Source organism: Tiliqua scincoides, chromosome 10 (genome assembly GCF_035046505.1).
Source record: "Tiliqua scincoides isolate rTilSci1 chromosome 10, rTilSci1.hap2, whole genome shotgun sequence".
Lineage (NCBI taxonomy): Eukaryota > Metazoa > Chordata > Lepidosauria > Squamata > Scincidae > Tiliqua > Tiliqua scincoides.
This window is the reverse complement of record NC_089830.1, coordinates 26,151,652-26,166,096: the sequence shown is the minus strand read 5'-3', so window position 1 is coordinate 26,166,096 and position 14,445 is coordinate 26,151,652. Positions and strand designations below refer to the sequence as shown.

The following is a 14,445-nucleotide window of genomic DNA, read 5'->3' as shown; positions in this document are numbered from 1 at the left end:
GTCACATAGGCTGTGGTGTTAGGGATCTTGAAGCCTTCCTGGACTTCTATCTCCACTGCTTTTGGGAGCTGACATCTTTATTTTCTGTCAGCCTCTTCCCCAAGATGTTTTGTTTGACAATGAGGCTTGCTGGTGAAATCTATCTGGTTGTGACTTACCTTCCCAGCCCCAGTCCTATACAGTCTGGTCCTGTCCTACTGTTCGTGTTGGAAGAGCACACCATGGAAGGATGGAAGAAGATGCCTTCAAGGGAGACAGGACACAGCCAGGATGCATGGACCAGCAGAAAAGGCTCTCGTGTCCACAGCAAGTTGGAAGTAATGGTGGATGAGCACTGGGTGGACACTGGCCTGTACGTGACTGAAGGAACTGGCCTGTACGTGTTCACTGAAGGACACTGGCCTGTACGTGACTGAAGGAACACAACTAGCTAAGCTGGGGTGAGGAAGCTCCCCTCAGGCTAGGAAGCATATAGAAAGGGAAGCAGGTGAACATCTCACCTGGAGGGGCAGTCACCTGATAGCCTGAAGACTCCTCTCTCAAGTGATCCCTGGACTTTCCAAAGCACTTGACCTGCCAGAACTGCCACCGACACCAGAAATATCTTTGCAGGAAGAAACGCACCTACGTAGCTCCGAGGCTGCTGGTTCAAAGTTCAGGCCAGAGCAGGTGACAAGTCATCACACGCCCTTGTTTTCTCTTTCTTCCCTGCAGCGAACAAAACAAAGAAGGTGTTGGAAGGGTAAAGTATGCTCTCATCGAGCAGGAATGCAGGGACACCCTCTGAACTTGGTGGGTAGGAGGGCCAGGAGTGAGAGGAGGAAGGAAGTCTTTACACAGTGTGTAATTGTTCTATCACATTGTATTATTTTTGGATGTAAGCCAACTTGAGTTGCCCTCAAGGAAGGTGGTGCCTGCATGTTTTTAAGCAACACTAGGGCATTCAATGTCATGAAACATCACAATGATGCCAAGCAGCCTTTTAATAGAAGGACTAAAACCTTATTTCATTGAGGTTAAATCTATGGATAGCCATCACCCACGATAGTGAATAGAACCTTCATATACAGAGGAAGTCAACCTCTGAATCCTGGGCACTAGCAAACAAGGGAGGGCTGTTGCCTCTGGGTCTTGCTTGTGAGCTTCTGGCAAGCTTCCACCTAGCCCCCTACTTATCTAGCCAAATTGGGTTTGATTCAGCAAGGCTCTTCTTAGCTTTGGAAACCATGAAATAATTAATAGTATATTTAATGGGGGGGGGGGAAGTGACTCATGAAACAGCAACTGGGTGAAGAAACCATAAAAACAATGAATAAATAAATACCATAACACCATGACATGGTTTTCTTTTACTGTGAGCACGTATGGAGCACACGGCATGTTTGTGACTAGCACCAGGTGCTGGTTTTTCAAACAATATATACATAAGGAGACAAAATACTGACCATGTGTAGAGTGCTTTCCAATAGGAGGCAGAAACAAAACAAAACTGTAGAAAGGCATTGCCTCTGAGCATGTGGAGAATGCCCACCCCCAAGATGTATTTTTATTTAAAGGACAAACACATTTTAAGAACCTTGGAAGAGTCCTGGTGGACAGTGGTGTTGCTAGGGGGGTGCAGGGAGTGCGGGCCGCACCGGGTGACGCACACGGGGGGGCTGACGTGCATTGGGGAGGGTGATGCGCTAAAATTGCAGTGGTTAGGAGTAACCCCATCATGTTATATACCTTTGGATGCAGAATTCCCAGCAGAATGCAGCGCAAGAAACCAGAGTGAAATATCTTCTTTTTATCAAAAGTTATTGGCGAAAAACGAGAAAACAAAAAATGCATGGAACCCAATGGAAGGTGAAACTGAGCCGTATTGCACGTTTACTCGCAAGTAGGCGAACGTGCCTTAGTCCATCAGAAAGGGCAGGCTGAGAGGAATCCAACTACACCACAGTGGTCCTGATCCAATGAATGCAGTCTCCAAAAAACACCCAAGAAGGAGGTCCCTCCTTCCAAGCTGGCGAATGTATTGAGCCCTATGGAAAGCAAAACTAAGCCACATGGTTGTGTTTAAGCAAATGTGCCTTGGCTCCTGGGCAGGTCAGGCAAAGGGAAATGTTAGGCCACCAGAATGGTTCTGATTTGATGCAACTGGCGCTCAACCGGGACACAAACCCTAGTGACGCCACTGCTGGTGGACCAGAGTTAAGGTCTGTTGTGCCTGACATTCTGTTTGTTCAATTAATTAATTAATTGATTAATTAATTGGAATCAGAGTTCTGAGTGCAGACCTGGGAAGTCTTGTTTTATTTAAGAAAATGAGAGGCAAGTGTGGCTATGCAAAGTGATCTGGGCTCAGGGCTGCTAGGCAATGCTAAATAACTTAGAGGAAGAGTTCTTGAAAATAATTAATTAGTTTTCAATAACTCTTCCTCGAAGTTATTAATTAATTAATTAAGGGTTATTGAAAACTAATTAGTTTTCAATTAGTTTTCAATAACTCTTCCTCAATTATTTTCAAGAACCCTTCCTTAATTAATTAATTCCAATAACTCTTCCTCTAAGTTATTAATTAATTAATTTTCAATGACACCCTTAATTAATTAATTAATTTCAATAACTCTTTCTCTAAGTGATTAATTTTCAAGAACCCTTCCTTAATTAAGTCCAGTAACTTCTTCTAAGTGATTAATTAGTTACTAATTAATTAATTTTCAATGACTTCCTTAATTAATTAATTATCAATAACTCTTCCTTAATCAATCAATTAATTTCAATAACTCTTCCTCTAAGTGATTAATTTATTGATTGATTGATTATTTAATTTCAAAAACTCTTCCTCTAAGTGATTGATTGATTGATTGATTGATTGATTGATTTTCAATAACTAAGATCAGCATTGCCTCGCAGCCCTGAGCCCAGATCAGTGCATAGCCACCCTTGCCTCTCATTGACTTAAAGAAAGACTTCCCAGGTCTGCACTCTGAACAAGGGAACTCTGGAGTCCAAGTAAGGGCAAAGGAACAGCTCCACTGGCTTCAGTTGCCCAGCAGAGCATGCGCAGCTTACATTGCGCGTGCGCAGTAACAACAGCAAAAAACCTGTGAACTACCAAGGGGAGGCTGCTCCTCCCCATCAAGTGAGTATGGTGGGAGTCACATGACTCGTCCAAAATGGCTGCGCCCATGTTAGTAAGTGACCTGGAGGAGCTGTTCGGTTTTTTTTCCTTGGCAAGCTGGTCTCAAGGGGGAGGGAAGGGAAGGAGTTGCCAGGCAGGTGGACAGCTGATGGGGCTGGAAGGGCAGGGGGTGCAGGAGGGGGAGCCTTGATTGTATTTTTAAGGTTGCAATCCTATACACCCTTACATGGGAATAAGCTCCATTGAACTCAATGGGACTTGCTTCTGAGTAGATAGGCATAGGATTGTGCTGTAAGTTGCCTTGGGGGCCCCTTGGGGGGGGAAGGCACGGTAAAAATTGATTGCATATATACACACATTTTCCCCTCTCAAGCATGGACATGGGAGAGGATTTATAGTAAGAATAATATACTAACATTAAAGGGAAGACTTGCTTTTTGGATCATAAGAACAGCCCCACTGGATCAGGCCATAGGCCCATCCAGTGGCATAGCTGGAGGGGGGTGGAGCATTCAGCCTGACAGGGAGGCTCAGCGGGGTGGGCAAGCAGCCCCTCCCTTCAGAGCCATTCCCAGCGGGGGGGGGGAAGGAGCACCGTTTTGCTCCCCCCGCCAGGAACTTGCCTGGAACTTGCCTTGCTCCCCCCGCCAGGAACTTGCTCCCCCCGCCGCTTGCCTGCCCTGCTGAGTGTCCCTGCCGCACTGGCTGCTCCACGCCCCTCCAGCTACGCCACCGGGCCCATCTAGTCCAGCTTCCTGTATCTCACAGAGACCCACCAAATGCCCCGCGGAGCACCCCAGGTAACAAGAGACTTGCATCCTGGTGCCCTCCCTTGCATCTGGCATTCTGGCATTGCCCATTTCTAAAATCCTATTCATGCCCTCATGCCTGCAGTGACCAGTGCTGTTTAATGGGAGTTGCTTTTAATGGGAGTATGACATGCAGAAATGAAGCAGGAGAATTTTGGAGGACAGAAGCTTTAATTGGGAATAATCATTTTTTATTAGAAGCTTTTATTAGGATTAATTTAATCTTGCAAACTGATTGCAGAAAAGCTTCACGTGTTTAATTTCTGCATTTTGGGGCTTGTGTTACAACAAGCAGAGTCTTGTAGCACCTTTTAAAGGCTGAGCAGTTTATTTCTCCGTGAACTTTTGTGGACTGCGGTCTACTTCATCAGATGCATGAAGGTCTTCTATTTACATTTGGACACAAATATGAGGACTCTCTGTATCTTTGCTAATTTCTTCATGAGGCTGTCGGGTTTCTGCTTTGTGCAATGAACATGGCAATCCTATGTTTGCCTTCTTAGAAATGAGTCCAATTGAATTCAGTGGTCCTTACTCCCAGGTAAGCATGTACAGCATTTCATAATGAATAGGGTGCTTTCCATGGTAATAGCCTCCTGACGATTACATGCATTAATCTGTTGCAATATTTTAAAGACTAATGGATTTGTTTCAGCATAATTTTTCATGAACCAGGGTCCACTTCATCAGATGTATATTCCATAGAAGTTGATGCTGAAACAAGTTGATTAGATTTCTTGGGGGTTTCTGCTGCAGCCAAAGTTGCTGGAAGTTGTTAAAGAAATGGTAGCAGGGTCACCACCTCTTCTTACTAGCTCTATCTGTGTATTCTGAAGGAAATGTATAGATTATAGCAGCCATTTTCAACCACTGTGCCATGGCACACTGGTGTGCCACGAGCGGTCCACAAGTGTGCCACAGGAATTTGGGGGGGAGGGCAATTATTAATAGGGCCCATGGGAGATGTGAGCCCCCACTGGCAGCATGGTGTGCCTTGTCAATTGTCAAAAACCTGGTGGTGTGCCTTGACCTTTTTATTGCCTTGTCAGTGTGCCGTGAGATGGAAAAGGTTGAAAATAATTGGATTATAGCTTGGAGCGCAAACTTGGTGTGTGTGTGTGTGTGTGTCATATAGCTGCTTTCCCTTTTAACAACTGTGTCACAAGCAAAAATGTAGTGACTGAAGCCTAATTATATCATCACTATTCTGGGAGCTCTCTCCTTTGTTGAATCTAAGCATGTCAAGCATGTGCAGGAGTGGAAGGGATAGGAGATACGATCAAAGCAGCAGCAAGTAGCCCTGCCAATGTTCTGATGTGATGTAAGACTTTGTTCTGATGTGATGCCCTGCAGTTGGCAGCTTTGACCAGTTGATGGTGCTATGAACTCACAGACAGCCAGTTTGGTTTCTCCTCTACAGTGTGCACTTTATCAAAAATCCAGGCATAGGTACCACACTACAGGAAGTGTGAGAATGTGCAAAATCCATTATTTCTGTAATCCTCACAAAAACCCTGATCAAAATTGTTAGTGCCATAGTGGAGGTTGAGAGAGAGTGAGTGGCTTGCTTAGGCTATCTTGGTTTGGCAGACAGAACTCCAAAACATGCTTTTCCATGCTTGAAAAGGCCCCCCTTGTCCACCCTGAGCCTCTTACTGGTGTTTGTTGCATCACATCTGGCCTTCCAACCCAGAAGTAACTGATGGTGATGTCATTGCCAGTTACTTCTGGTGTTACTTGGAATAGGTGGTTCACATGAAGTGGTACAGCAAAGGCTAAACCATGAGAAACACTGATTTAGTGGGTTCATGGTTAAGGTGAGATTTGAACTAGAGACTTTCCTTGACTATGTGCTCTGGAGACAGGAGGGGAAAATCTTCCTGTTTCAAGCTATTAATCTGGAGTTTCTTCTACATTGCAAAGAGTAGCACATGACTCTGCGAGGGTGTGTGTGTGCCAAAGGGAGAGAGAGATGGATATACTGGTATCTAGCACCATAGAGAGCGAAACCAGTTTATCCCATGGTTAAGATGGTTGCATCCTAACTGCTGGTATTACACTGCGAATAAAGCTGTGATTGGACTCATTTTGGATGGATTTGCTTTAAAATGTTGGCTGTTTGAACACAGATACTTCATTGTGTATGTTGGATGACTGTGATGCTGTTGGGTCCGACGTGGTTGACTTTGGGTATATGGAGCAATGAGGGTGACTGTTTACAAGGGCTGGTTTGCTTATTGCCACAAGGTATTAGTTGCACAGTATGGTGGTGGATGTGAATGTGTCTGAAACTTGCTTCCTTGTGTATGAGAAATGGAAAGGGGAAATATTTTTATCTCAGTCGAATGTATAAGGCAGCCGTTTTCAACCACCGTGCCGTGGCACACTGGTGTGCCGCGAATGGTCCCCAGGTGTGCCACGGGAGTTTGTGGTAGGGTGATTTATTAATAGGGCCATTGGGGATGTGTGCCCCCCACTAACAGCTTGGTGTGCCTTGTCCATTGTCAAAAAACTGATGGTGTGCCTTGGCAATTTTAGTCCCTTATCAGTGTGCCGTGAGACGAAAAAGGTTGAAAATCACTGGTACAAGGTCTTTTGTTTTGGCAGGCGGCTGTCATTTGGTGGGAGACACCTGCTTTCCATGCAGTTCTGACTCTAGCTGAAAAGAGTTCAGGTAGCAGGTGCTCAATGTTGAGCTGGACGGATCTGACAGGATACGGTAGTCTTATATATTCTGACCTCCAAGCACTGAAAGCGGCACATTCAAATTGGACTGGACGTGCAATGAGTTAATGGTGGAAGAAACAGAAATGTCTTGGTTTGTCATTGTTGCCGACATATTGTTGGTTTTGGTTGGTTGCACAACTGATTTGTGTACTGGGATTGATGCCTCCTTGAATAGGCATGTTCCAATCTCATCCTTCATAAAATGGTTGGCAACCTTCAGTCTCGAAAGACTATGGTATAAGCCTACAGCACCCGGTATTCCCAGGCGGTCTCCCGTCCAAGCACTAACCAGGCCTGACCCTGCTTAGCTTCCAAGATCATGGTATAAGCCTACAGCACCCGGTATTGCCAGGCGGTCTCCCGTCCAAGCACTAACCAGGCCTGACCCTGCTTAGCTTCCAAGATCATGGTATAAGCCTACAGCACCCGGTATTCCCAGGCGGTCTCCCGTCCAAGCACTAACCAGACCTGACCCTGCTTAGCTTCCAAGATCAGACGAGATCGGGCATGTGCAGGGTAACAGTTGCTGCATAATGTAATTTCATAACTAATATGGATTAGAGAAAGATTGCTAACAAATCACCTACTGGTGGGTGATCTTTCTGTGATGCAGGTGACAGATGTTCAGCTTGTATGATTTGTTTGCATTTTGGAGAGGATGTAGTGAACCGTGTTGCAGCTTGGGGGGGGGCGGCAACTAGGGAGCCTGGCTTCCCCCCCCCCCCATTGCTTGTGATTGATTTGGACAAAAGTGCCAGCTGGGAAGAAATATGGTTGGTTGTGTTGTTGTTTTTAACACTTTCCTTTCTGGTCTGCTAGAGAGATAGAACAACTCTGTGACATCTTAGAGCTGGGCAACAGATGGGTTACGTCCAGCTCAACATTGAGCACCTGTCACCTGCTACCTGAACGCCTTTCAACTAGAGATGGAACTGCATGGAAAGCTGGCTCTTGCTCTTCCATCTTCTAACAGCAGTTCGATCTGCACACACCAGAACCAGGGGTCATCCACTCAACTTGAGAGTTAGAAAAGACGAAGGAGAATATTTCTATACCCAGTAATTTACCTGTGGAACTCCTTGCTACAGGTGATGGCATCTGGCCTAGATGCCTTTAGAAGGGGATTGGACAGATTTCTGGAGGAAAAGTCCATCACAAGCCATGATGAGTGTGTACATAAGAACATAAGAACAGCCCCACTGGATCAGGCCATAGGCCCATCTAGTCCAGCTTCCTGTATCTCACAGCGGCCCACCAAATGCCCCAGGGAGCACACCAGATAACAAGAGACCTCATCCTGGTGCCCTCCCCTACATCTGGCATTCTGACTTAACCCATTCCTAAAATCAGGAGGTTGCGCATACACATCATGGCTTGTACCCCATAATGGATTTTTCCTCCAGAAACTCGTCCAATCCCCTTTTAAAGGCGTCTAGGCTAGACGCCAGCACCACATCCTGTGGCAAGGAGTTCCACAGACCAACAACGCGCTGAGTAAAGAAATATTTTCTTTTGTCTGTTCTAACCCGCCCAACACTCAATTTTAGCGGATGTCCCCTGGTTCTGGTGTTATGGGAGAGTGTAAAGAGCATCTCCCTGTCCACTCTGTCCATCCCCTGCATAATTTTGTATGTCTCAATCATGTCCCCCCTCAATCACACACAATCATGTGTGTGTGTGTGTTGCTCCTGACTTTAGAAGTAGGCTAGCTCTGAATAGCAGGTGCAAGGGAGTGGCAACAGGATTGTTGTTGTGTGTGCTCCCTGATGCATCTGGTGGGCCACTGTGAAGGACTGGAAGCTGGACTAGGTGGGCCTTTGGCCTGATCCAGCGGGGCTTCTTCTATGTTCTTAGATATGGTGCAATAATGCTTACCGTCTTGCCAGGTCTTTTGGTAACCGCTTGTGTCCATAAAATATGTCTGTCCCCAAATAGCAACATCCTCCCCTTTTTTTCTCCTTCTTTTGCCAGCTCCGGTGCAGTCGAGGTTTCATTTCGAAGCTGTCTACCGGCCCCTGCTACAGCAGCAGTTCTGCTGACCCTGCCGCCAATCCCCTGAAAGGTGTGGTCCAGTATCTCTGCAACCGCTTCTACGACATAGAGGCTTTCGTTGAGTTTGGCAGTAATCTCAAGAAATGGAATCAGCTACGGAAGAACAAGTATGTGTGCCTCTGTCGGTATTTCTGACCTGACGCCGACCCACAGGTAGAGCCAGGCTTGCTACAGATGGGTCCCAGGCTCCATACTCTGCAGGGTGATCTGACAGCATTGCTGTGAGGAAGTCATTGCTAGCTGTGAATTGCCACTGTGCTTGTCGTGCATCCAAGTGTGGCATCCCTGCCTCCTGAGGATGTCATCAGAAGCGGACTGCAGTGTACAAAAGCTTCTGCTGAAATAAATGTGTTGCGTCTTTTGGATGCCGCAGCATTCCCAGGGTAGAAGTTAACTCTTATCTTTTCAACTCCCCCTTCCAGATACTATGCTGAGATGCGCGAGCGTTATGGGGACGACCTCTCTGCTGCCATCTTTGTCTTGTCCCTGAAGGGAGGAATTAGGTGGGTGATGCACATCCTGGCCAAAGCATTTCATTGTGGGAGGGATGTGAGGCTCTGCTGGGAGAACTTCTTGGGTATTTCTTTGCTGTGCTTTTCTGTTGCTTTATCGCTTGAGGGGGAAAAAAGCACCGTACACAGCTAACCAAAGGGAGGAATCGTGGTGCAGGATGGGAGAGGTCCTCTGTTTCCGGCAAGTGAACACACCAGTCTGATTGAGTGTCAAGAGTTGTGGACTGTGAAGGACAAAGAGCAGCTCAGTAGGAGGCAGGCACAAGAGGACCTGCAATAAAATGCATCCTTGGACCCTGAGAAGGGCACCTCTGTTCTTTGTGCAACCTGGAAGAGGAGTCTTGAAAGGCTCTTTGGAGCTCATGTACGGAGAGGGGAGTTTCAGGAGGGGGGAAGTAGTTCTTTCCTCCTTCCTTCAGACCCTCCACTATTGTGCTATATAAAAGGCCAGATTTGGGACGGAGTGTCGTATTGCTGTGTAGTGAAGGGAGAGTGTCCCTTTCTTCCCTCTTGAATCATAAGACATCTTTGTGTGGTCTAGATTGGTTTAGCACAGGTGTCCCCAAACTCTCCCCTGCAGCGACCCACCTCATTCTCCCATGCCGGGCTTGGAACACACTCCACAAGTCTCAGGCAGTCTCTTGGAAGCTACAGGAAGTGGCAGGTGCAAACTCAGGAGTAAACCAGAAGTCACTTCTTGTTGGTTCCCAGTGGCTTTCTGAGGCCTGTGGAGGTTTATGAAGTGCATTCCAGGCCCAGCACAACCTGAGAACACCTGGCAGAAAGAGGGCAACAATTCGTTACTAGAGATGGTTGATCCGGAAACAGCCACAGAACCCAGAAGAGTCTTTCAGCTATTTTTAACTGCTGTGCTCCAAATGCCCTTGGCACACCTGTGGACCTTTTGGGGCACACCGGTTGAAAATCGCTGCAGGGGAAGGGGTATGTATGGGGGGTGGGGGGGAGAATGCACTGCAAAAAAGCTTGTCAAAAGCTTTAGTGCTCCATTGAGTGAATTAGCAGCCTGATTGCATCCCGCTAGGAAAGCTCTTGGTCTGCTGGCCTCTCCTTCTCACTGGGGTAGTGCAAGATGCAAACGCAGCTCACCAAAGTCTTGCTTCTATGTGGCCATTTCGTTGGCACTCCTTCCAAATGGAACCAGCCTGGCCTTAACGATGGGGATTCTGGGTAACAGTCATCGATGAACCCGTATGAAAATGACAGTGTATTGCTTTAGGTTCCAGGGCCAAGAGGAATGGTACCGTGAGACCAAGCGTTGGAAACAAATCCATAATCTTCTGCAGTGCCAGGAACTACCCGTGGAAGCAATTGACGTCAGCGGCTTGGTCATCAGCTACGAGGGTCTGGACAACCTGGGTGAGAAACGGCTGCCATCCAGATCAGAGTGCAGTCATGAGAGCGGAATGAGAGTTCTGGGTTTTCAAGGAGTCTCCAGAGGCCTGACCCCCCCATAGCAATAGGGATTGGCAACTTGGAGGCCCAAGTCTGGCACCTGGGTTTGCCCCCAAGTCCCGTCTTGGGCAGCTTGTCTGCTTTCTCAGATGGGGACTCCAAAAGCACCTCCTGCAAGCTGCCTGTGGGAGCTGGAGCCTCAGTCCAGGAGTCAAATCCTTTTAGTTCCGGGAAGCTGATGGTTACTCTGCAAAGTGCAGCTCTAAATAAGAACCCTTTTATTGTGCTTTCCATTAAGGAGAGTGAGTGGCCAGAGCCAGGCCAGCCCCTGGGGTCTGTTGCACTAGCCAAATGCCAGGTTGTGGAGTTCTGGCCATTTATTCAGTGGTGCTGTTCACAGACGCTTTCTTGGACATAAAAGAGGTTTCGATCCTGCCCCTTCCACCCAAACTGGATTCTCAGAGCAGCTGATTGTCAGTATCATACAGCATTTAAAAATTAAATTGAAAACCCTGAACAAAATCCTCCAGCAAAGCAAAAGCACACAAAATCCTGGACAGCAGCAAGAAGCCCCTCCCATCCGGTCCTACGTCTTACCCAGTTGCGCAACAGAGACTGCCCTGATGCCCACAGCATGTGGGCAGTTTGGATAGTGTTCACTTGGCTCATCTAGGCTATGTATTGTGGGTAAATCACAGTCCTTTCTCCCACCTTCTTTGTCTCTTTGGCCCTCCCATAGTCAACCTGAAGGCTCTGAAGTACCTGGACCTGAGCCGGTGTGCCAGCATCGATGACTGGAGCCTGAGTCGGCTGTATGCCTTTGGAGATACCCTACAGGAACTTTCACTGGCTGGCTGCCCCCAGGTCACCGAGAGGGGGCTTGCCACCCTCCACCACCTTGTGTGAGTCTGACTGGCTTGGGGTGTGTTGGCGTTCATGTTGCGTATGCCAGTTTTGATCTGCCATTCTGGGGTTGAGCAAGGAGAGAGGGCAGGGCCAAAAGCCTACAGGTATGTGGGGAGTTCCTTGGAGCACACACTGCTTATGTAATGTGCCCATTTCATAACCTCTCCCCGGCCTGGATCCCGACCAAATGAATGTGTCATGAAAGTTAACCCCATCATTTCGAAACCTAAGCCATCCCTTAGGAGAGGTGTGCCATTTGCAGATTTGCCCCCTTTCAACCATGTCGCACTGGTTTTGCTGGTACTTCCGAAAGGTCATTATGTCGTCGTCCCCACTTGCACTTGTTGGCAGGGGACAAAAAAACATGTTGGATAGAGAAGACCGAATCCTAATAGGGATTACTCAGGAATACGTAACTTGGAAACTTGTATCTGCAAAGAAAAAAATGCATTTGGAGGCAGAGATCTATCTCACAAGATTAGAACTTGGGGTCTCCTAAAGTCTCTGAACAGCAGTGTGTTGACAGTGATGCTTCTCCACGGGGGGGGGGGGGTGTCATTTGAATAGTAATACTTGTAGGCTGCTGTCCAAAGTGAGCATTGCACAAGGGGTGGGTGTGACCACACAGATCCTAAACAAATGTGTCAATGTTGCCTTCTTATATGTGAACAGTTCAGGTTGTTGTCTCAGGTTGTAGAGATGACAGTTGTTCCCTCGGTGTTCTGGAACTGGGCCAATGCAACCTGCCACAGTTTCTTAAGTTGTACATCAGTCTCCTTAATGGCCCTTGATATGACCTTCCTGTGGTTCAATGTCTTACAAAGAGGAGTCTGCCTGCTCTCCCAATAAGAATCGTTATCTTTATGGTGGATACTTGCTTGTTTACGATACCCTGAAATGAATAGATTGTGTGATGAGTGCCCTCATTTTTTACAGCAGCCTCAAAAGGAGGTACTTCCTTATAGGCTTGTGGTGTGACTTCCAGATCCAGAGCCAAAGTTTGGATCCAGAGCCCTGTCTTAAGGGTTTTCCGTTGTTCTACTGAAAAGAGAGGAAGGTGGGATAAATATTTTGAAGTAAATAGGCTCTCTTTTCTAACCCCCACCCCACCTTTTCATTGCCTTTGCAGAAATCTTCAGCGCTTGGATGTCTCCAACCTCCCTTCTGTTTCCTACAAAGGGCTGGTTCGGATCCTGCTGGAGGAGATGTTACCCCAGTGTGACATTGTGGGGATGGACTATGAGGAAGGGCTGCTTCCATGCCCGGAACTGGATGCACTTCAGGGTGAAACAGAGGAGCTGCAGAACCCTGCTTGCAAGCAGAAATCTAGCGAAATCCCTGCTTGAGTATAGAAGGCCAAATGTGAGGGCGATTCTCTTTCTCCCCCGCCCTTCCGCAGGCCCTGTGGCACTCTCACTTTCGCTGTGGTCCCAGTGTGAACCCAATCAACCTGAGAATGGCAAAGGATATGGTAGTTCTGAAGCGTGTCTGGATGTATACTTGTCCCCCTATGTTCACCCTAAATAGAGCCTCCAGTTTCAGAGGCAGTGCACCTTGGAGAACTAAAGAAAGAGCTTTAGTGGCAATAAATGGGAAGGAGCTTGACTTCTAATTTGGACATAAAGAGTGCTCCACTGCACCAGCTCAAACCAATTTCTTCAGGCATCCCGGCATTCAGCCAGATACTCTCCAAAAAGCACCTAAAAAGGCAATGTACTTTTCCCTGATCGGCACCTGGCAAATAAAGGTCTACTGCTCCTGAACATGGAGGCTCAACTTGGGCACTGCAGCTTCTAATTTTGCTTAGGAGCTTCCACTATTTGTCATGCGGTCTTCTGGCATGGCTGGACCGCCTGGATGATGATGATGATGATGATGATGATGATGATGATGATAACAGTGGACTCCTTGCATCACTCTGATGTTTGCGCTGTTTGGCTTTCAGCCCGAGAGAGGGCCTTGTCAAATGGTTGCTGGGGATTTGCAACAGCATAGGGAAATCCGGATACAGTCTTTTCATGAGCTGTGTGTTGGAAAGTCCCGGAAGGATGCATTCCTGCTTCCCCTTTTGTTCAAACACCCGCACACATATATATGTGCCCTTGGGCGTGGAGGTACAAACCATAGAGTGGAACACACTAGACAGGGCCACAGGCCCTGCAGATCCTGACCTTGTTTTTCCCCTCTCTAGTGTGTTCCAATCTATGGCTTGCACCTCCATGCCCAAAGGCACCAGCCTTTTTGCCAGTGCTGATCCCTGTTTTTGGCCATTCTATCTTGGATCCCCAGCTGCAGAGCACCTGAGCCCAGCCCTTTGGCAGCTGCAGGTTGTTGACTCAGAGTTAAAAAAAACAGATCCTTGCAAGTAGGAACAGGCCTTCGTGGTGGCTGGGTGCCTGAGGGATTTGTGTGCTTGCGGGAGAAGCCAAATGCAGCAGCTGGAGAGGGGGAATTTTTTTTGGGGGGGGGATAAGCACCTTTTGTGGCTTAGTGCAGGATGGAAGCGTCTGTTAGAGAGAGCTCTAATTGAAAAATAGCTTCTGCCACTCCACTCATAAAAGAAGTTCTGTTACTAATGCGGTGCTGAAGCCTCACACGTCCCGCCCCACCCTCGGTGGCATCTCACAGTTTCCACTCTTTCATAAAAGCACTTCTTAAAAGATGCCAGTGAGGTTAGTGGATAGATTTTTGGATTCAGGCTAGAGGGGCTGAGTTCAAATCATGCTGTCGGCTTTAGGAGACTATGAGCATAAAAAGGGGGGAGGGCAGAAAGGAAAGGCATTTCCCCCCCCCCCCCCCCAGAAATACAGAACTCACTCAAGGTTATCAAACTTTTCCAAGGCGGCCCAACCACTCCGACCTGCAGCTGTTAGATAAATGGTATAGATTGTTTGCA

At 47.4% G+C, this 14,445-nt stretch overlaps 1 protein-coding gene across 1 annotated transcript; it reads left to right on the top strand.

Moving 5' to 3' along the window:
• Positions 1-3,113: 3,113 nt before the first annotated feature.
• Positions 3,114-13,120, top strand: DMAC2 (distal membrane arm assembly component 2). Its single transcript, XM_066638591.1, has 6 exons — positions 3,114-3,182; positions 8,638-8,825; positions 9,141-9,221; positions 10,468-10,607; positions 11,383-11,545; positions 12,679-13,120. Exons 1-6 carry the CDS (start codon positions 3,165-3,167, stop codon positions 12,893-12,895), a joined length of 807 nt encoding a protein of 268 aa, XP_066494688.1. The 5' UTR covers positions 3,114-3,164; the 3' UTR covers positions 12,896-13,120.
• Positions 13,121-14,445: the final 1,325 nt, after the last annotated feature.